We start from the raw sequence: 23556 nt of genomic DNA, 5'->3' as shown, positions 1-23556 counted from the left end.
TTCTTGGAAAATAATATGTTTAAATGGGAAGTTTATCAATTAAATGTCAAATTCATAGGTAGTTTGGCCCTGGTTACAGTGAAGTACAACATGCTCAGTTACAGCAAATAAGATAACCTTTATTAGTCCCACACGTGGGAAATTTGTTACATCAGTCCTACTCATTTTGCTCAATACTGAAAACATTATTTAACACAAATACAAATTAACTATAGAACCATCATATCATGTATTTCTATAATTAAGATTTAAACCAATCTATTTAATGAAAACGAGGCAAAAATGGTGGGAGACATGGAAGCAGGATTAGCGGATGGTTTTGACCATGACCCCTATCTTGCAAGGGCAAACTCCTGTTCCTGCCGGCTACAGTTTTCACCATGACCCCAACCGCCCCTTGCAGATGGAAGCAAAACAAAATACAACAGAGAACCCAGAAGACTAGCACCAGTGTAGGATGAAGACAGTGCAAGCACCTCTTCATTCTTCTAGGCAAACCTCACCACCCAAAAGTATCACTTTTATTCACATAACCTTGAGCTGGACTAAACGGTAAGCTTTTTTCAGGAAAAGAACGGCAAATGTCAGCATACCACTGCATTCACCTGTATCTGTTTAGGTCAAACACCACCTGGAAAATCAACCTTCTTTTTGTAATGTCCAACTAACATCCTAAACCTAAAGCTTAAAACAATTATAAGACAGAGAAGAGTTATGCATTCTGTAAAACTGACGGCTATTTTTCCTTTCACTATTTGTCAGTTTAGGAGTAAAAAAGCAAACCAAACTGATAGTTCTTACATTTTAATGTCATAATAATTTGGCTGTAATTTGGATGCAATCATCAGCGGGTTTATATGCGGCTAAACACCACAGTCTGGGCTCTGGAATCTTAAACCCACAAGGGAAATCAAATCAACGAGCCTCTTCGGGGCCTTAACCTAACACTGGAGTCATTCTGACTATTGATAAAGTCGACTTTCTCGTCTCTTGTTGGTTGCAGTCAACTTTTGTGAAGCTCTGCTGTCACACATGTGTGATAATGAAAAAGGTCAGCTCTACAGTTGCAATCCCTAACAATCAGTTTCACAACAGGAAAGCCCTTGTATGGAGGAAGTTCACGTTGATTACCTGGTCAGATACCAGACCACCAACATCCAAAAACCCCCCCGCCACACCCCACGCGCCTCCCCTCACATCCCAGCAAAGCGCTAACCGCTGGAAAAGTGAGAGGAAAACAGGAAACAGCTGTTGAGGAGCGCCACGTCCCAGTCGTATTTCTCAACTCTCCTCGCAAACCCGCTCCTCTCTGGATGTCTTCCTTAAGTTTTATTTTTTGTTTTGGACGTTCCCTTCTCTCTGTCACGTGGCACACATCTGTAGACTTAACAAAATAAGGGGCTCCAATATTCATCATGGTTGCACACTTGTGCATTAAAGCAGTGCAGGTACATTTTGGTGGGAATTTGCCAAAAGTGGTTTAAAACAGAGGTGGCTGGATGGTTTCCTGCTTGCGTTTCCACTGAACTCCCCTGCAGCTGCTTTCGCTCGAGCCAAAACTTTACAGATACAAAGAATGACTAAATGCCCCGTGATACAGTTTTATAAACTGTGTAGAAGAAATAAAACATTAAAGCACGGAGTGCAGAAGAAGTAGGGTGGCACACATTAACAGAGATGTTTGTGACTAAGAGAACAGATTCATCACTGAAGTCTACTTTGGATTCTCTTTACTGATATAAACTATTTATACAGTTAAAGCGGGCTACAATGCCTTTGATGTACTCATCATTATATGTTGGATTAGTCAGCAGTAGTGTCGGTGATGTGCGACAACTACTGCCCGGAAACTGCCATCTCCACCCAACGGATCATGATACTTCAACATCCTAAGAACTACATCCTGGAAGTACTGCTGGCAGCGCAACACAATACTGAGCCAGCAAGATACACTGAAGTGCAAGTGAGTAAATCAGTGCGAACATAATCCAAAGTATTAGTGGTCACATTAGGACTTTTATTTGTTATTAGGACATGTTAATGTTAGTCCCATATGTCCCCCCCCCCCACACAGGGACAGAGAGCAGAGGGAAGTCCATATTGTTACTACACCAAAGTGCCATGAATATACACACACACACACACAGTACTTCTATGACAATTCATAATTGTCCCTCTGCTTTACATCTTCCAAGAGCTCTGGCCTGTGAGCATCCAGTCAAAGCTAACAATTACATTAGTCACATTGAGTTGGATTTATAGATGTTTGTTAAATCTAATTTACAACACAATTTCCGTGCAGAAATGTAACTACATGTCATTTCCTCCTTCTGGAATGACTGAATAAGAAGCGGACCAGTTGCAACACTGGCACGTAGCTCAAATGAAAATGCTGGCTAACTGTGTTGCCTGTTGCACAGGCTATACCATAGGCGCTATACAGACTGAACACAGAAGTGTAAATTAAACTTAAAACAAAAACAAGATTTTATTCTTAATAAGAACAAGATCCAGGGAAAAGTCGGCCAGGTACAACTGGCATAACTATGCAGTCATAAAAAGTGATCACACTTTCTTCAGAGTCTCAAATCGCTGCAGAAGTCCTGTGTTTTTCTTAGAAACACAGAAACACTCTCCATCTCCTGCTGCTTATCTATCAGGAATGGTCACAGCAGGGCCAGAGAAATACATCAAGGGCTGATGTGTTTGTGTTTTCACACTGGTGTCAGGCAGTGGTGAAATATCAGGAGCAGCATGGATTAAAAGAATCAGCTTGAATGTCCAAAATGTAAACTTTGAACCGTAAGAATCAGAGCTGATAAAGCCTGCAAACTCCTGCAGCATGTTCTTCTGCCAAATCAAGACGGAGACCATCTGGTTTCTATAGCTCTACAGAGTGAAAACACATTCTCCACAAGCAGTCCAACACACTCGACGCAGTGGACACTCTCGAATGCTGATAACCTCCCAGATAGCTATACTTTCTAAAAAATACTTTGAGTAATCTTTAGCCTTCTTTATATTCACATGGCCTAAAAAAGTGAGCACCAAAGAAAAATCAAATTCGAACGAGTCTTTGTTGGTTTTCAATACAAAACCATTTGGAAAGATTTATAAGAGGAAAAAAGGGATTGGGTGATTACGGGCTTCTTGGGGCTGATTGCACATTCCTTTTTGGGATCTACATGAAGGCAGGACAACTGGAGGAACGTTTCACTCGATTAGCAAAACAATCTGAAAGGGATTTACTGTATTACTTTTATAAAAATATACTCGTTGCAGTGTAATTACCCCTCGATACAAAGATAAATGCAGAACGCTAAACTCCCAAAAAAGGTTATAACTAAAGTACAACTCTGTTTTCTGTTTCCCTGAACTCTTTCAAGCCGTTTCTAGCTCAGTTTCTAAGAAGTCCGTGCATGCATGACGAGTTTATGTGTTATATCACTGTGATACATCTCTGAACAGACTAGTTCAACCAAGCGGGGGGGGGGGGGGGGGTCCAAGTTATTCCACCAATAGCTAGACTTTAAAGCTCATGTTTAACAGTCTCCTTAGACAATGCAAAGTCTTGAAGTGATTCACAATTTTCTTCTTAGCTCTGCACAGTTTGCTCCAGGGAGGGTGCAGCTACATATCTCCAAACTGAAACTATCCAAGTAAGTCCCGAAACAACCACAAAGCTGGCAACAATTACTGCACCCGTTAAAAATAATTACCAATTTAATATTTTGGTATAAACATTAACCCACTTTGTGGCATTAGAGAGAGTTCAGACTGAGAGTAACCCCTGCAAAAACACTCCTTTATTAGTTTCAGTTGCTCCAATGTGTTACACAGCAGGTATGCAGACATTAGGGGGGCTCTGGAGAAAACACAAGGTTATTAAGCAGAAAAGTTAAACCCTTTGCTTAAACCTGAGCAACATCCACCTGCAAGGCACTGCTGTGGTCATTCAGACTAATGTAAAAGCCACCATAACAGCATTAACAAACCGCACAGATATTTGAAACCACAGGGCAGTCTTTTACCACCAGATGAGATTTAAAATCCATGATATAATAAATTTTTCTTCATAGTACTCAGTCGCCTTTAATACCACCCCAGCAGGGAAGCACCGCCTACAAGACTCCAAATATATTATGTTTGTCTTTTCTAGTGTGGAAATTGACTTGATAACCCCAGTTAGTGTCATGCGTCACTGCTCTTCAGACAAAATACAACGTTTAAAGACGCCACACAACCCCCCTCAAAAAAAATACAAAAAAAAAAAAAAAAAAAAAAAAAAAACCTCAGCCTTGAGCGAGTCTGATTTTGCACAGTAAAAAAACAAAAAACAAAACACAGTTAACACTTTGTTTCTCGGCTCATGTTTCCAAAGGAGAGCGTTGGTTGGTTGCAAGCTAGCATCGGCTAAAACAGTGATGACACATAGACAGGAGGGCGACTGCTCTGGTTACCCATTTACCTCAGTAAACACTTTCTAGAGTATTTTATGGCTTCAGTAAAAAGTTTCCAATTGTACTAAATAAAAAGCCCTGACACGCTGCTCTGAGAGCTAGACAGTCACATTTGCAGCATGTGATCCCCTCTGTGCTTCCAACAGCGCAGTCCCCTGGACACGTTCGCTGTTAATCCCACCCCAACTGTCCCCAACCTTCAACAAGGCGGGGCCTTGCATACAAAGACCGGGCTTGTCAGATCTATGACATAACCCTAATCTAATGTCCGCCGTGGAGGGAGCCTCCCTGTGCCACGGTTGTTGTCCCCTCCTCTGAGAGAGCCCTTGTTTTCAGTCACAGAGATGATAACTGATCCCAGGGAAGGACTGAGCTGTTATATAACCACCCGAGATGAGAGTGACCTCTGAGGGCACAGAGGGCTCAGACATTGCCGTCCTTGCTCCAGGGGACATGAGCCGAGAGAAAGGGAAAGGGGAGGCATTTAGTTCGCTTTTTTCCTCAGCAGAGGGGAGCTTTAGTTTGACAGATAAACATTTTAGTGAGAGCTGCAATCCTCTGAAGGCAGAAAATAAAAACAATGGATCTCCCTGAACCTCAGAGACCTCTGTGTTTATATTACAACACAAAACTGGCAAAAGTCAGTGGATTCCACTAGAGTAGCTTTTGCTTCTTGTTATACATCACGTTTCCAGTTTCATCAGCTTTTGCACAAGCGTTTCTCAAATTTGAGGCTCAATAAAGCTGTCTCAGAAGGTAGAGTGGCTTGTCTACCAATCAGAAGTTCAGTGGTTTGATCCGCGACTCCTCTAGTCTCATGTTCAAGTATCATTGGCCAAGATGCTGAACCGTACAGTTCCCCCTTATGCATCCACTGGACTCCAAGTTCTTGAGTGTTAGGTTAAGAGCACCATTAACGTTAAATTAAAAGCACTATAATATCACTGCCATTTACCAGATAACCTAAACTTTTTCTGTTTCAATATTTAATACAATCAAACTCAGTACACCTATGCAGATGGCCATAAATCTGATTTTATTGATCTAACTAAAGATTCCCACAGCGTTACTATTGAGGACTTATTTTAGAAATGACCTGGGTGAGGAAATTATATCTACAAATGATTTTAAAAGCATCATCAGGAGACGTTGATGTTTTTTTCTGGTGAAACCACTAGTGTTTTGTTGTGTGTATTTGTATATAGTATATCACATTAGAGATCTTTTATTTCATGTTTTATTTGTTGCATTTTCATGTTTTTTTTAAAGCTCGTATGGCTACTGCCTTGGCCAGGCCACCCTTAAGATTTGAAATCAGTGGGAGTTGCTGTTTAAATCATGAGAAATGAATAAAAATGTTCTTATGTTTTGATCACTTGCTGTCACTGTCTGTTGTTTTTAAATGTGTTGTAATTGAATTTACTAACATGTTCTCCAAAGTAACTAGGTTTTGGGCTCTGACCGCAGAGGTTTGCTCCCTCCGTGAGATTATCTGCTCCTCACAGAAGTCCCAAACAGTTTTCCCCGCCACACTGATGAAAGGTAAGAAAACGGAAACATCTGCAGACAAGAAACCTGATCAAGATGATCCCGATCTGTCTGTGTGTTTACTTTCCCCTCTGTGAGCCCCTCTCACACACTCAGTCTGCAGTGATGCTACGTGCAAACAGGGAGGCTGAGTGGGTAGATGAAGAGGATGACCTGCTTTTTAAGTACGCACAGGAACCCCCCCCCCCCTCCCACCCCACATACACATGTGTCAGCTGTGGGATTTGAAGTTCAGCAGGCCTGTATGTACATGAGGTCCAAACAGGGTGAGGAAACATCCCAGTAATAGAAGAAAAAGAGGCAGAGTATTTCAACCAGTGAAATAGGAAAGCAGATCTGGAAAATTGTGGTCTCATCGTTGGATCTGATAAACAGGTTAAAAGCACTTCAGAGATCCTCCGCCAATAAAGCACTTAGCTGACTAACAGCGTAGTGCCTCATATTGTTTTACACAATGAGGTCAGTTCAGTAAGCCAGTCTGTAAGAAGGAGAGAGAAGCAGGAGGGTCTTAAACTGACTTCAGACAGTCACTGTATCCATTCAACCTCCAACAAGTGTGAAACACTGAAGCAAAGACCTTGTGTGTCCTTCGCCTGATCTCATCTAGAAAATCAGGAACGAGGAAGGAAAAACAGATGAAAGTTATGAACGTTATCAAGGTCAGAAGAAGAAAATCTGAAGTTATGTGACGCAAATGAGAAGATGAAAAGCCCAAAAATCAGAGTTATCTTCCCCGTCTCATCCCCGACACAGCTGAAAGAGCTGGTACACCAAGATTATCTGACCAGTATGAGCTGGTTTTAGAGGTGCTGCTGCTGTGTTTAGTCTGGCAGCCCAGTGCAGCAGAGGTGCCAATGCAGATACACAGATAGACCACTTAACATGGCAACACCCAGCGTTTAAATCTGACTCATGGAGCGAGCTGGTGCAACACAAACAGAGCAGAAACAGGTTTAAAAACAACACAGGGAATAACAGAGACTGCTAAGATGCAAACTTTTGCATCTTTATCCCAAAAATCAACCACCGAATCTGTACTAAATAATATACTAATATACCCTGCATACATTTTAGACACACTGCAGTAATTGCAAGCTCAGATGTACAGATGCACTTTAACCTCCCGTAACTGCTTCCAAACTGTATGAGACCACAACATGGTACTTTAAACAATGTTTTGCATGTGTGAAGAAACGTTTAAGGTTGTTTTCAGGAGTATTTACCTGGAAGAAGTAGCGACAAAATCTCCATCCAGCAGCCGGAGCTTGCAGAAGAGGACGCCGTTGACAAAAGGCACCGCGGTGAGCTCCTCCAGGGTAAGATGGGTCTGAAACTTGAATTTCTTCTTTTTCACGAAGAACGCCATAGTTTAAAAGACTCTCAAAGCTATCAAAAATAACGGGGGAAAACACGGTAAACGGTAAAAAACAAGGCTGTGCTAAAGTAAACGTGCCGACTTGGTGTTTTCAGTGTGTTTTCATTAGAACTCTTGTTCAGGACGTGATTCACCGCAGATATCTGAAAACAAATTAAGCGTTTCGTTCAAAGATGTCCGTAAAAGTGGGAAAAAAACTTGAGGTGTTTGGTTAAAAGTAATGAAAAAACCCACCTGGGGACATTTTGGGTCCTCTGGCTTTCACCAGCCGCGGTTCAACAACACGGAATGACGAAAAAAGACATTTCAGCTTGCTTTTCTCTTTTGAGTACGGAGAGGAGGAACCTACAGCTAGCAGCATCAAGCTAACGAGAGTATGCTGAGGAATATCCGGTTTTTACCTTTCAGAATAAAGTCTAAACCATGTTTGTCAGGCAAAGATGCATTAATTTCTTTTTCTGTCGGCAGCCAAACTATATACAAACTTAAGATAAAATAAGTATTTTTTTTATCGTATTATTTGATACAGATATTAAAATGTAAATAAAATAAATAAATACATTTGTGATTATCAAAAGAAACATTCTACTGGAATTAATGTTTAATATTAAGATTTATTTTTTAAAGTGTTCATAAATTGGAAAAAGAAAAAGAAAAAAATTACTCAGTAACTGAACCACTGACTAATCATTTAAACAAATAATTATACATTAATAACAGCTCTAATTGTTCAACTTGTGTGAGTGACAGTTAAGGAAAGTACAATGAAAAAGCAGAGATTAAAGTTTACTTAAAAATAAGCCGAATAATGTTGTCTTGTTGTTGTAATGAAATAGATGATTGATGGTTTTTCAGAAATGTTTTAAAGTGATTTTTTAAAAAAACTATAAAACTTGCAAATTTATGTGCAATTTTAAAAATGAATTCATGTGATTGCTAATAACAGTTTTACATTATAATAAATTCACAACACTCATTCAGATGTTCAAACTTAATCAAGATGCTATTCAAACACTAACTAGCTAGGTTTGTGGTTTCTGCTTTAAAAAAATATATAACTGATATAAAGTGAAACGAATATAGATGTAATAGATTTATTTGGGCGCATGAACACGAAACATTTTATCTGTGGAAGACTTTTTAAAGGTGAGTCATGGCACTTCCGGTGCTACACTGGTTCAAGCTGATGAACTTGCCTAAAGTTTTTGGACTTTCATTCATGCCAGTCATGCTGTAGCGTTCAACGTGAAACAGCGCCACCGTGCGGTACAAACCGCCACAGTGATGCTACCTTCAGGGACTTGGAATCCAAAAACTCAAAACTTACCAACTTTACGCGGAAGATTTTAATGAATTCAAATTGAATTTGTTAAATATAAGTTGCATTTTTTTTCCTTGTGTCTGTTTTTATTAGTTATACACCAGTTAGCACCTGATAATTTTACATGGATTGAAAGTACCTGATAATATTTCCCCCAAACCTGCAAATAGCACACATTAATAAAGAAAGAATAAATAAATTTATATAAATATTAATTTATTTTTACATTTAAAAAATCAATACATTTAAAAAAAAATAGATTTGTGCAACTTAATTTGTTTCATTATTTTCAGTGATTTCATAACCCATCTGGGTTTTATAAATTTTTATAAATTCCTTTGGTTGGATGGGTTCACAGCACCGCTGCTCAGACTTCACTTTAAGCAGATTTTGCAGATTTAGCTGTAAGTGGCAAAAACCTAATAATAACCACTGAACCATGAACATCCAGGGATCAAAACTTTTCTTTTTAGAAATACATTAATATTTTGGAAATAAAATTTACGCAGTCTTTCCCCTTTTTCACCTTAGTTCTGCATTTTTCCTTCAGACACTGTGACCAAAAGAAGAAAACTTGATGACATCATGAATCATTTTTACAGCTCACTGATTTATTTATTTAATCCGTACTCTCTAAAACCTTTGGAAAGTTTAAATAAAGTTGACCAAGTTTAACCTCCTCTTCCTCGGCATGCATTTTTAATTTCTCCTTGATATTTGGGCTGATTAGGCTGATATGTGAACGCCAGGTCGTAGGAGGTTTCAATAAAGTTCGCACAAAGATTTGTTGGGTTGTTGTTTGCGGTTTATTTGAAGATGTGTCATATCAAAGTCAGGACTTACTTGCCTGCTAATGTGTCTGCATGGGCGCACTTCAGGCTGCAGGTCAACATATCCTGTTTTAAACAGGATATGTTGGCTGTTTAATGTATGCCACGAAGAAACGTGTGCATCTATGAGAAGAGTCAGTAAACAGTCAGCCAACAGAGGGCAGCACAGATCTGGAAGAAATTCAGCCTGTATTTAAAGTTCTCTATTAAATCCGTGTATGTGTGCAGCTGATTTACCTCGTGGTAGACTTTAGGGAGCTTACTGAAATAAAGTAAAATACCTGGACCTCACAGTAACTGTTTGTCAACAGTCAAAAATCTACATTTATGTTCCCAAGCAGTAAATGGTTCATGTTATCATGGCTACCTCCAGATTTTAAGATGAAACATCGAGACAGTCTTAGAAGATGGTGTCCTGAGGTCAGGCTGGGGTCACACTAACAAACTGTTGGTGTTGTTTGCAGAGTGACAGATACCACGGTGCATTATTGAAGGGTTTAAGGTACTAGAGCTGATGTGATTTCCATGTTCTTTTTGTGTTTTTAATGTCCTGTCACATCTGACGTTTTATGTATCAGTAAATGGTCATTTAAAAAAAATATCTGGTCCTTAGCAAGTGTTAAAATTGGATAAATGCAACCTCAGATGAACACATGACATATCACACCAGGCCAAAGGCAGAAGCTCTGAAAACCTGTCCATTCTGACTGCTTCAACAGGAATTAAGAGGGTAAATAGAAGTGAGGTGCTTATAGTCCTAAAGCAGGGGTGGGCAACTCCAGGCCCCGAGGGCCGGTGTCCTGCAGGTTTTAGATAAACACAGCTGATTCAAATGGCTAAATTACCTCCTCGACATGTCTTGAAGTTCTCCAGAGGCCTGGCAATGAACTAATCATTTGATTCAGGTGTGCTGACCCAGGGTGAGATCTAAAACCTACAGGACACCGGCATTCGAGGCCTGGAGTTGCCCACACCTGTCCTAAAGCATTTGATTAAATGCTCATCAGGAAGCGTGACCAACTCTATAAAAGCATAACAGGACAGGCTGCAGGTCTGAAGCATTCAGATGTGTGTTAACTCAATGCTGAGGAGGATGTCCTAGAAAACTTCCTAAAGTCTTCAGCTGATCCAAAATGCTGCCGCAAGAGTACTGAGAGGATCTAGAAAGAGAGCACATCACCCCAACAGAGCACTTTGCTTTCAGACTGCAGGCTTACTCGTGGTTGCTTGGGTTTCTTCCTGTTAAAAGGGAGTTTTTCCTTCCCACTGTCACAAAAGTGCTTGCTCATATGGGGTTTTCTCTATTTTCTCTGTATTATTGCCAGGTCTTTATTTTACAATATAAAGGGAACTGAATTGAATGACATCAGCAGTGATCTGAAAGAAGGGTTCTGAGGCTAAGTTTATCTTTCTACAGTGGAAAACATTTAAGACAGCTGTTAATCTTCCCAGGAGTGGACATCCCAGCAAACTGACCCTGAAGTCAAATTGTGTAATGCTCCGAAAAACTGAAAAAAAAAAACAACCCAAAAAACCCCACAACGCTACGTCTTAGACTCTACAGGCCTCAGTTAGCATGTTAAATGTTAAGGTTCCTGACAGTACAGTTAAAGAAAAAAGACTGAAGAATGATGGCTTTTTAAAAACTTTTTCTAAGGTTTGTTTCGAAGGGTTTCCAGGAGAAAGCCTCTTCTCTCTAAAGGGCTGATAGCATTTGAATAAACTACAAGATCTTTTTGGAACAATGTCCTTTGGACAGATGAAACCACAGTGAAGATGTGTGGCTATAATCCACAGCATAATGTTTGTCAAAAATAAATAAACAGCAAATTGGCCAAATGTGCAGCCATCTGTCTGCTCATGCAACAGGACAGTGATCACAAACACACCAACAAATCTGCAACAGAATGATTGAAGTCCAGACCTGACTGAAATTCTGTGGCAGGAAAAGAAGAGTGGATCAAAAATCTTCCAAAGTGACACATAAAACTAATAAAGTGTTAAGAAAACAATTCCTTCACATTTTACTATGAACAGTGGTGCTGCAAGCTTTGAATCATGGGGTGTACTTTATTTTTCACACGCCGTTTCTGCATTTTTGCTTAAGTTTTGTTAAATAGAATAATGACGCGGTGTAATATGTTACGAGGTTTGTTCATCCGAGGTTGAATTTACACAATTTTAAGACCTGCTATGTACCAGGTGATTTGTAAAGGACAAGATGTTTCCTCTGTGTTTGAAATTAGGTCGTAAATCTTGTGACTTAATGGGAATGTGAATCGCAGATGATAACGATCAGTAACAATGCAACATAAAAAGCCTTTTCCAAGGAAGGCAACAACAGATTATCATGTTGTCCCCCTGTGACGTTTCCCAGTTACTCATGATTAAACACCCCCTCACTTGTCACCTGTTGCTGTCAGATACGGACTGTTTGTGCAGCCGTGCGGGTTAAAGTGCTCCTGCTGAGTCCTGTTTGTCTTTACCTGCTGCTGTGTGACGCAGGGCATCCAACGACAGTGGCCACGTTAACGTGTTTATGCTTCTAGTGAACTTTTACTGACGTGTTCATGAACCTCAGAGTTACATGCGTGCATTAAAGCCTCATATTGTTATTGTTGCTCTTACCACCAGTGCTGTTGTTACTGCTGTTTATTATTTTGTCATACAGGCATAGCCATTATTGTTGATACCCTCACAGTTACCCTGTGGGGTCTGAGAAATAACCCCAACCCTATGGTATCAGAAAATGTGACTTCTGGCTTTCAAATATTGTTCTTCCAAATCTTGGCAATGACAGGACAAAAATTATATATATTTAAGCATCTGTTGTCTCCAAATATGGAGTTAAGGGTTGTTTCTCCTCATTCATTTTGCAATCGGGACTATGGGTAATTGTCCCTACAACTTTTCCAGTTAATTTTTAAGCTTTTATTTTACTTATAATTAAGGCTGTAGCAACATGAACAAGACGACTGCCATACAGCATCCTCTGTGTAGAGACATTTGCTTTCATTTTAAAACATATGTATATATGTTGCTGCTTCAACTTAAGTGGATTAAGCCAGATGAGTTTAATATCACATGTCAAAATAAAACTAACTTCTAATTCTAATTAAGTTAAAAGTGGTTGTTGCGGTTTCAGTCCAGCAAATTGTATAATGAATAAACTCCTTATATGTCACTAGGAAACTAAGAGTACTTGTACACAAGGTTTTTAATTGACTTCCTGTGTCTCATGCAGCACACAGACACTGGTTTTATTAATATTTGATCAAAAACTGAACAAGAACATTGACTAATGGGAATCGTAATACTTTGTTTACACGGTTCACTGCCACACAAAGACTGGAGACCATGTCACGCATCCACAAGAATCAAAGTCTAAACACAGCTAATGTATCAGAGATCACACCATCGTTAAATTAAAGGTTCAAAGTTGAACATTAACAGTCCCATGAGTCTGTACTTTTGCTAGAGCACCATTGGAATTTTCAATTCCGTCACTACTGCCCTAAAAAAAAGACGTTGAACTGAAACAATGTAATTCAAATAAATATAAAGTATCTTTTTATTGTCTTTATCAAGCTGAAAAAAGCATGTGGGGGCGCTGGAGCTTAGTGTTGCTTGAAAAGTCAGGAGAGTCTTCTTAAGCGATGTTGTGATACATGCCCTGGTACCTTTGGTGTGTCACAGATTCAAACCAAAAAAAGTGGAGAGAAAAAAAGCTTATTTACTCTGCAAAGATCTTCTGAGGTGGCCTGGACAAAATGTGTGATATCTCTTGGTAGGGAGTATCCCAGGCTTCTCTTGTATCACACTGACACAGAGGAGAAAGTACAGAAATGCCAAGCAGGGTAAAGTTAAAGGCTGCGGGAACATCTCTGGGCAGCTTGACGTTCCTGTGACTACCCGCTGCTAATATTAGATGTTTAAGGCTCGTGCAGCTGCAGCCATCCTTTCTGGACGTAGGTGCAATTTCCTCATAAGCATTCATAACCTAAACTGGTTGTGCATAATTGTTTCATTTGTTAATTTGTGCGTGATTTTTCCATGTAAGACAGAGTTCTGGAAGAGTAGAAGCAAAGACTGGGACTGTTTAACGTCTTATCCTTAATTTAGTCGTGTTGCCATCAATACAAACTTTGATTTCTGTCTCATAATGTAAATACTGTGTAGAAGTACTTTAGCCTTCTAAAGGAAAATCTAGGCCATTCGTATTGTGATGTTTTTCTGAGTTTCATATAAAATTATTTATATGAACAACTATTGTTGTACAAAATGCTTTTAACTTAAAATTAACCTTGCTTCTTTTCTTTGGTACACTCATTAGGTTAAGAGACTCAACCTCTGAGTGCTGCACACATTTAAAGTAAACAACTATACGTAACTTGGCAGTCTTCATATGCTCTATAAAATACACTGTCTCAGATAGAAGGATGCTGATTTTTAAGCTGGGAGTTTAATTTCAGTATGTTGTATAGCAACAGCAGGACACTATACAGCATTGTAGAAAAAGTCCCAATAATCAGACAATGCCCTGTTAGCAAGCACTTGAAGACAGTGGGAACCCCAACGGAACCAGACTTTTGCGGACAAATACCCCCACGCCCCCACCCCCAGTTAGTGCGGACAAACAAATACAACTGGCCAAAGACACAAGAAAATACTATGTACACTATTTATAGCAACATATTTGCCTGCAGAGTCATTCCAAATCCCAGCCAGAAGTATTATAAGAGAAAGACTTTAGTAAACACTCACGTAGGCAGAGGTCAAACTTAACCCGGCTTAAAATACAGTGGAAAGCTGTCTCCATCAAAACTGAGACCTTTCCACTGCCTGACAGTTTAGACACATGCAGAGGAGTGTGTCAGTGTGTGTGTGTGTGTGTGTGTGTGTGTTTGTTGAAATTCAGAATCATCTGACTGCCTCATCCTCAAGGGCTCAGCAGGTCACTCTTGGCTTTACTTCAGCTCCTTTTTTGGCTTTTGGCGCTCGTCCTTGTTGTGATTCATTTTGTCCAGCCTTCATGGGCCAGCAGCTTGCCTGCCTCAGAGGACAACCCCCCCCCAAAAGAAAACCCAACCACAAGCCAAACAAAGTGATGCAATACTTTTTGCAGGGAACATCATGTGAGGGGATGAGTTGCAGACACAGGGTTTCAATAGTGGAGAGATACTCAGACTCTCCAGTAAAGTAAAAGTACCAATAAAGTTTAGTTAATATGCAGCAATCTCTAAAAAGCTTTCTACCTTTGGAGTTGCTGGAGATACAGCCAATTTACTTTGTGTATGGAGTTTAATCCATTTGTTTGCAGCCTATAGAAGTCAGGCCTCCTGCAAAGGGTATATAAGATAAGTCTGGGGGGTCATGAGACCATTGTTTGTGAATGAAAGAAGCAAAACAAAGCTGTGGCCTCCTCAGTGGAGCTGTAAACAGGTAATCAGCATCTGTGATAAGGAGCAAAAACAAGTGTTTTTGTCCTGTCATGGTTTTTTCGTGGGGGCTGGAAACCCCTGACAAACATTTTAATTGAGCTACATAAAATCTCAGTGCTAAAAACATAGCTAAAACTGTAATATATATGCAATGCAGTACAGTAAAAAAGTTTCCCCATTGTTGTAGTTATGTTTATGTATTGTAGCACAGAATGGAAATACTCAGGTCACATAGTTAATGGACCACTTACACAAGAAATATGTCAAATACAATAGAAGAAAATGTGGCAAAAACTACCATACTGTGCATGTGATTGAAACAAAATGTAAATTTGAATACTCTTGACAATACATATCTAATCTATTCAGCGTACAATAAAATGTAATAAATATTCTCCTTAAAATTATTAAACTACCTACCTTGAATTCTTCTTTATCATTCATTCTTCATATTTTTTTAAAATAATTTTTAAAATATTCTGTACAAATAAAGAGATACTTTTCTTCTTATTATAATAATTTAATATTCTACTTGTGGATTTTCTGTTGTTATTATTATATTTTCAATCAATAAAGATTTATTTATGTTTTTGTTAATTATTATATTGAATTAAAATCTATTAAGTGGTCATATAATAATTAGTTGCTTCAAATTTTATTTTATTTTATGTAAACGTTCTGCGGAGCTTCTTGCACATAGGCCGTAATGTAAACCCCGTGGCCGCCAGTTTCCAATGGAAGGAAAAACAGGATTGGTTAATATTTCAAATTGCAGACTAAACCGGCCACAGGATTGGTCAATTTCCTTCGCTCACTCGCACACAAAAAAAAAGAAAGGAAAAGGCGGGACCGAGTCCAGCCCATCAATGGGCGGCCTCAGTTATTCGTCCGTAGTAAAAATGACGTTTTGTCTTCATTGACGAGGGACGGACCAATTACGTAGCTATTCTGGAAGAGGCGTGGACTTCTGACATTCTTTAGTAGCCGGTCCTTCCTTACCGGCATTCAGTATTGTCCCGGACAGGGCAGACGCAACTTTGTGATATTTATTTATTTATTGAAGTTTTAATTTACCAAAGATGCTCGGCCTGTGCCTTTACGTCCCCGTGTCTAACTCGGACCCGATTGAAGTGGAATATTTCGAGTCTAACGGACTTCCATCTGAGTTGAAGTCTCTTTTTAACAAACTCAGCGTGTTCCTGCCGTCCCAAGAGTTTTCAGCCTACCAACGATGGCGAAAGGTAGGAAATAAGTTAACTAACACAGTCAGAATAACCTAGTTCGTAACATTGATTAGTCTGAGCGCCACAAATCCGTTCACTCCGGCGACCGGAAAGATTAGCGCGCAGTAGTAAAAGCCTTACGACTAGGCCGCAAAAAAGACCGGTTTCGAGAAAATTCACGAGAAGATTCCGGGCATTTTTGCTGCAACTTTAACGTAACATCTGTATTTAACCTAAATGACATTGAAAAGTAATCAATATTTGTTGATTTAAGCCTGTTACTGCAAACTTTAAAACTTAACCGAGCCGGTTCGGGCTGAAAAAGACTGCCATTCAGCTTACATGGGGAAAATCCACCCTAAAAAGGAATTCCGGCCATGCGCTTACACTGAAAGAGGGCAGCTAGAAGCCGGTATCATTCGCTATATGTAACTGAGAAAAAGTAAATCGTGTGCATAAGTACAAAAGTTGTTTAATTAGCTGTTCCCGTTTCTAGGTCATGCGTTTCTCCCTGATGTCCTTGAGGTCTTTTACTACTCTGAAACTGATGGTTTTGGGGCAGGCAGATCCCATATAGCTATGACTCGTGGTGCATCTGTAATCCTAGGAATGCTGACCCACCACTGACTTTTCATGTTTTAATTTCACGATTTCATAACAATGTGATTGTTTTAAATGCATCTGTCAACACAAATTAAATTATTGGGAAGAAAAGGTTTAGAAACCACTCTAAAAAAAATCTGTCATTATTTCAAGTTTTAAAAGGTGCCCAGTGCCTTATCCAGTACATTTTATCTATGGGCCTTTTTGGGGGGTTAAGAGGCTGGGGCTCATTAGGATTTGCTCATAATTGTGTTTTTAAACGTGTTTTAATCAAGGTTATGCAAAGACTTAAAGTCTGCAGCAGTTTGTCTTTGGCATCTCAGGCTTCATGAACTGGCACAAAATGGCCCTTTTAGCTGATGCACTCCTGCAGGGAGTAGGGTGCAAGCTGCAAATATCTGCAGATGGGGTATCTGGTTCAGTCATATGCCTACAGGCGGTCTGGGCAGCAGGTCAGGCGGTATCAGTCAATGATAGCAGTATATCCCGGTCTTATTTTAGCCCTGCAGGTTTCAACCTAGACATGGATTAAAGCAGTTGGCTGGGTCAGCCTGCAGTTGAGGGTGAAGATGGACAAGGGTGTTATTACCTAATACCCTAATAGGCCCAGGAGAAATAGATGTCATTCAAGAAAGCCAAGAGGCTTGTGGCCTGGCAAATGGTCATAGCTGCCCTTTGGGTAATAAAAATCAAGCTGAGGGGACACCTTTAATGCGCCAGTGGGTCTCCAGGGCTGGTTTATGGTCACTTGTCTAATCATTTGGGAGGCATCAGTTACAAGGTACATTTCAAACTTGCTGTACTTGTTTCATAAGACATTGTTAAACTCTCAGGGGAGATGACTACTGCATACCATTGCTAAATGTCACCTTCTACTCCTCCATGAAGCTGACTCACTGGATTGGAATCAGTAAATCAGATTATTCAAATTCTGCCGTCTTGTCTGACTCTGGTTTTATTTCTTCTTCACAGAAAACATTAAAAAGGGAAGAAAACAACTCGGACGGACAGCTGGACTTTGAGGAGTTTGTTCACTATCTACAAGACTATGAGAAAGACCTGAAGCTTGTGGTGAAGAGTCTCGACAGGAAGAATGCAGGTATGTGGCAGGAGATAGAGTCATGCTCTTTGTTTCACACGAAACTCCTCGAGTGGTTTCGAATTTCACTTTGTGTCATTTCCGCAGCTTTAAGTGTGAAGGACGCATTTTCTCACAACGTGTCTTTGCTTCCTTTTAAAGGCCGCGTTGACCCTAAAGAGTTCATGCAGTCGCTCCGTGACCTTGGTGTGCATATTTCTCTGCAACATGCGGAGAAAGTCCTTAAGAGGTAAAAAAAATATATATATGTATATATCTTTTTAATCTTTGGGATTTTAGATTTTGATTTATTTATTTATTTATTTTTTTAAGGAAACAATGTCTCATCATTTTATACATTTATTTATTTTAAAGCATGGATAAGAACGGCATGATAACAATCGGCAGTAAAGACTGGAGCAAGTATGCCATGGTGGAGAAGACGGAGAACATTCCTGAGATCATCCTTTACTGGAAACACTCCACGGTTAGTACTTCACACTGAAACCAAAAGTTTTGCCCAAAAAAGGGAACAAATCTGCTGCTTTGACCTTCAGAGCCTAAAACTAGAGACAAATCATTAATGTGCCAAAATTAACTTTATGAAAGAGAAGTAGAAAATTCTGCTCTTGCATAACCTTTCACATGTCCTACTTTTAGCTATTCTTGGTTGATAACTTTATCATCATATGCGATAACAATAACATAGCAAAGGCAAAAGTTCTTACACCCTCCTGTTGAGTGGGTCAATTAAAGAGCAAATTCCCAGAAAGGCCATGAGCACAAACCATGCGTCAGCAATTAAGCTCTTAGGCCATGAAAGGAATTGGGCTCTTTCCTGCAGGATTATGTTGGAAGGATTTGTCTCGGTGCTGTTATGTAAAGGAGAGCAGCAGCAGCGGTCAGAGCAGGTGCAGACTGGAGATGTAATATAGCACAGCTCCCGGAGGAACACATTCTGATCTCAGGGGCAGAACAAGTTATTTTAGAGCTAATGAGACTAGCAGACTCGCCTGGCGGCACAAGCCGGCCTCAAGCTGAGCAGAGATGTAAAGTGCTGGATCATTTCAGACTGCAGAAAGTCAGGTCAGATGTCAACCTGCACAGTTTTATCTCCATAAGAGTCCCAGAGAGAGAATAAGAAGGCAAAATGCTTGAGGTTTGTTTTGTTTTTTCTTTTAAAGGGGGGAAAGCTAGAGGTTTTAAACAGATCCCTGACCTATATTCTCAACATGTCTTCCTTTGAAAACAATCCCCGTGTTCTGACATTTGCTGTGCTGGTGGGGGGATGCTTACACATTTAACCTGCAGTCACACATGAGCTCACCATCATGTGGCCCACATGAGAGAAATGTTCAGATGTTAACACAAAGGATTTTTACCACATGTTGGTTAAGAATAGAAGCTTGACACAAAATGGGTCCTGTTCCAAAATGTTCAAGAGTGGTCCATGTGAAACTAACCTCCACTCTGTCCTTTGTAATCTCTTCATGTATGTTTCCATAATGAGAGTAATTTCTGTTAGTTGCCGAGACAAAATGACTAAAACCTCTACTAGGGGTTTTTTGCTCTCTATATCTGACCATTCCTGTCATCTTCTGATCAGATATTCGATGTTGGAGAGAATCTCATGGTCCCCGATGACTTCACCATTGAGGAGAAGCAGACTGGGATGTGGTGGAGACATCTGGTCGCAGGTGGAGGAGCAGGAGCAGTTTCGAGGACCTGCACTGCCCCCCTGGATCGACTCAAAGTCACGATGCAGGTAAGATCGACTTGGACCTCTTAATACACTTGAAGCAGCTGTTGATCAAGTGCAGGCACATGATGGGCCTGTGAAGAGGAAGTTGTGGAAATTTCTCCGCTTGTGGGTCTTATGACTAAAGCTGTCGGGCATTTAAAGTGTCCGCTGATGCATGACATGTTAAACGTTACTGAGATTTTAGCTCTGAGTATTTGTGGCCATTATGGTTTGAAATTGCTCAAGCGCCCGTCACCTAACGCTCACAAGCAAGTTAACGTTTAACAGTGTGTAACGGCAAGGGGCCAGAGTCCAGGCAATGACCAATGACTGCTCTCAAACCGCTGTCACACCCTTGGCTTCATAGTACTCGCTGTCATCCAAGCTCAAACTACCCATACTAAATGTGTCATCATCCCCATGGTGTGCGTCAGGAGACTTTGTCCTATTGATTAGATATTCACCCAGTTGGCTTAGATTTGGTTAAAAACATGATGACCCACATGGCACCATGCCCAAGTCATCCCATAATTAGTGTAGTAGTTTAATCAAATACAATATTCTTCCTCCCCCAGGTTTACGGATCCCGAACCAACAACATGTGCATCATGAGCGGACTCATGCAGATGATCAAAGAAGGTGGTACGAGGTCCTTGTGGCGAGGAAATGGTGTGAATATCCTCAAAATTGCCCCCGAGTCGGCCCTCAAGTTCATGGCTTACGAGCAGGTATGATGGATTTATCAAGGGACGGGTTTAATGGACGAGGCACAGTGTTCTTGATGTCATTTGCTAATCTGTTCTTTCTCAACTTGCTTCTCCAGATTAAGCGTTTAATCGGCAGTGATAAGAAAGCTCTGAGCATCCTGGAGCGGTTTGTTGCAGGATCTTTGGCAGGAGTGATTGCCCAGAGCACAATCTACCCCATGGAGGTGATTATCTCTTTAATTAGATCTATCCTGTAGCGTTGTGATGCCTCTGTCGCGACTGTACAGTCAAAGCTGACGTTATCTGTACTGAATCTGTTCCAGGTGCTTAAAACCCGTCTTGCTCTGAGGAAGACCGGCCAGTATGCTGGTATCACTGACTGCGCCAAGCAGATCTTCAGAAGAGAAGGCCTCGGCGCGTTTTACAAAGGATACGTCCCCAACATGCTGGGCATCGTGCCCTATGCGGGCATTGACCTCGCAGTGTACGAGGTGAGCAGTCACAAGCATACATTGTTTGGAAATCCCCAGAACTCCTACAAAATAAAATTCAAACTGAGACTGTAGATTGACCTTTTTGTTTTCTCTCCATAGACGCTAAAAAACACCTACCTCCAGCAGTACGGCACCAACAGCACAGACCCCGGTGTGTTCGTCCTGCTGGCCTGCGGCACAGTGTCCAGTACCTGCGGTCAGCTCGCCAGTTACCCCCTGGCTCTGGTCCGAACCCGCATGCAAGCACAAGGTGAGGCCTCAATACTGACCTGTTACTCCATCAGTAGCAGACGGTTTTATACATTTAGTAACTTAAAAATAACTGGATAGTAACTGTATTTGAACACAAGTCTAAGCTTGTCCATTTTTAACCCTTTCAGCTGCAGTAGATGGCGGCCAACAGCAGGTGACCATGTCCAGCCTCTTCAGGCAGATCCTGCAGAACGAGGGGCCCACTGGGCTTTACAGAGGCCTGGCCCCCAACTTCCTTAAAGTCATCCCTGCCGTCAGCATCAGCTATGTTGTGTACGAGCACCTGAAGACACAGCTGGGAGTGACCTCAAGATAAGGCTCCCTAGTCCCCCACCCCTCACCCTCCCAAGGCTCATGCTAGGAATCCCCCCGGGGGCTTTCAGGCCCCTCCAGAGGTTCGCGGAGCCATTTCATTCTGTGAATGTCAGCTGATGAAAGACTAGAAAGGACACGACGAGGTGGAGGTTATGGACTCTGTGAGCTCAGGATGTCGTGACTGCTGCTATTACCTTTAAAGAGAAGCTGAACGGTGACTGTATGAGAAGCAAGGACCAAATATTTTTGCTCTTCTCTTGAGTGAATCTTGGTGGATAAAGCATTAAAATGCACGGAGTGAAATGATTGTCCCAGACGGGAAGATTTTTGCACACAGTTTGAATTTCTCTCCACCCCTGAATGAATGACTGAGTGACTGACTGACCGGAGTATTTATTACCACCCGTCCTGTATTTATTGTTTTATTTAGAAAGGGAAGTAAATCTTGAGCCAAAATGTGCAACTACATAAATCAGCCTTAATGTTGATAACTACGTGTAGTTGTCTGAAATGGTGAAAACGGGGCGGGAAAAGAAACTTTGCTGATGCAATGAGATCGTTGATGTGTTTAGTCGCCCTAATTCTTGTTTAATTGAATGTTACTTAATGTTCACCTCAGGTTAAAGGGCTGCTTTTTTTTTTCTTCTTTTTTTTCTTTCTTCATTTTAAAGAAGAGCATGTGTATTTAGAAAGTGAAAAGACAGACGGCATAATGCACTTTAATTAAAGCTAGTAAGCCTCTAAATGATGTTGTCAATGCCGACTTAGTGTTTTAATGGACCATTTTCGATGCAAATAAATGGAAATTATAAATCTGTCTCATTTCTCTTTTTTTCTTTTCCCCTGAAATTCACACACTGAAGCTCAAAAAGGCTGAGGGGTACACTTCAACTCCTCCAGACTGAGAAGTTTGGTAGTCTTACATATTTGTGGTGTTTGGAGGGTTTTCCTAATGCAGATCGTGCATGTGATGAAAACAGAAGTGGAACCTCAGCAGACAGGCTTCTTATTTTTAAACTGCACATGCCTGGGTGGTGCATCTGTAATATCCAAAAGTGGATCTTTTCATTGCTTCCAAAACAAGAATTGAGTGATTACGTGGTATATAAATGCACACAATGGCTACGATCAGCAACATTTACAGAGTGAAGTGACCCTGAAGTGTCTGGCAGATGTGATAACTGCATGGTTCCAGACAACTAGTCCAAAATATTACCTCCTACCTCCCTTTTCCCAATCACTTTTCCTTGAACTCATTTGTCAGTTTTTCTTGGGAAGGTTTGTGAAAGTATCTGGAATCACAAGCTTTCCTTTCACAAACAGTTCAGTTATATAGGAAACATTGAAGCTCTTTTTCTTTTTAGAGATTTTAACTAGCTCTGATTGTGGCCACAGATTCTTCAGGGTCACTTCACACCTGGGAACCTTCCTGGAGGATTTGATGTTATGAGATTATTTCAGAAAAACTTCATGTTTTGAAGAAGAGCTTTGTAATTCCTTTCTTTTATTCCTTTTATTTTCAGTGTCCAGGGTGCGAGGGGTCCTTGCTGATGATACTGGCTTTCTGTTGAAGTCTGCCAGTATAAATGTCTCTGAGGGGGATTAGTGAAGTGTCAGTTGCCCACTCTGCCGCCCTCACTGCCCACTACAGTTTTCTCTTGTCCTCCACAGTACAGCAGTAGGTCAGAAGGCTCTCGATGGTGGAGCGGTATAAGTTAATTAGCAGTTTTTGTGGTAACTGGGCCTGTCGCAATTTCCTCAGAAAGTATAATGTAATTATGTGCAGTGTTGTGCAAAAGTCTTGAGCCACTTCTAATTTCTTTATATTTTAAGTGGTGTGTTTCTATCCAGGCATGCTTTTACTGCACTGACAGTGTTTTAGGGATCATTGTCATGGTGAAAATCTGATGCTTTTCCCACCCAGTTTCACATCTCAAACTTCACAGTTTCAAATGAAGCTCAGAACCATGACAGAGGCTGTAGACACTTACATACTGACTCAAACCAAACATTTTAGATTTGGATTCATCACTTCATAAAACCTGTTCCCAATGATTTTCTTCTGCTTTTCTTGTGCACGAATGATTCATAGGTCAATATTCATGATTTCCCTGAATACGGTCAGTTACGAGTACTGGACTGTAAATGAGAGAAAAAGCAGGGCATTC

At 40.6% G+C, this 23556-nt stretch overlaps 2 protein-coding genes across 4 annotated transcripts in view; one reads left to right on the top strand and one right to left on the bottom strand.

The window, feature by feature from the left end:
* Window positions 1–7756, bottom strand: part of eeig1a (estrogen-induced osteoclastogenesis regulator 1a) — a 29286-nt gene extending 21530 nt beyond the window's left edge. Inside the window, exons 1-2 of one of the 3 annotated variants that reach the window (XM_026186539.2) lie at window positions 7618–7756; window positions 7232–7526 (exon numbers count right to left, since the gene is read on the bottom strand). In XM_026186539.2, the coding sequence (XP_026042324.1) occupies window positions 7232–7374 (143 nt within the window). In that variant the 5' untranslated portion in view covers window positions 7375–7526; window positions 7618–7756. Of the gene's footprint in view, window positions 1–7231 lie in introns of all 3 variants that reach the window. The other 2 variants (XM_026186540.2, XM_080287447.1) reach the window with 2 other exon arrangements.
* An 8214-nt stretch (window positions 7757–15970) lies between these two features.
* slc25a25a (solute carrier family 25 member 25a) lies at window positions 15971–22205 on the top strand. Its single transcript, XM_026187530.2, has 10 exons — window positions 15971–16216; window positions 17774–17900; window positions 18042–18129; window positions 18255–18366; window positions 19486–19644; window positions 20196–20348; window positions 20444–20551; window positions 20651–20818; window positions 20921–21071; window positions 21202–22205. The coding sequence occupies exons 1-10, from the start codon at window positions 16055–16057 to the stop codon at window positions 21387–21389; spliced, it is 1416 nt and encodes a 471-aa protein (XP_026043315.1). The 5' UTR covers window positions 15971–16054; the 3' UTR covers window positions 21390–22205.
* The last annotated feature ends 1351 nt before the right edge of the window (window positions 22206–23556 follow it).

This window comes from Astatotilapia calliptera, chromosome 12 (genome assembly GCF_964374335.1).
Source record: "Astatotilapia calliptera chromosome 12, fAstCal68.1, whole genome shotgun sequence".
Lineage (NCBI taxonomy): Eukaryota > Metazoa > Chordata > Actinopteri > Cichliformes > Cichlidae > Astatotilapia > Astatotilapia calliptera.
The sequence above is the reverse complement of the archived record's forward strand: the minus strand, read 5'-3'. Positions and strand labels throughout refer to the sequence as shown.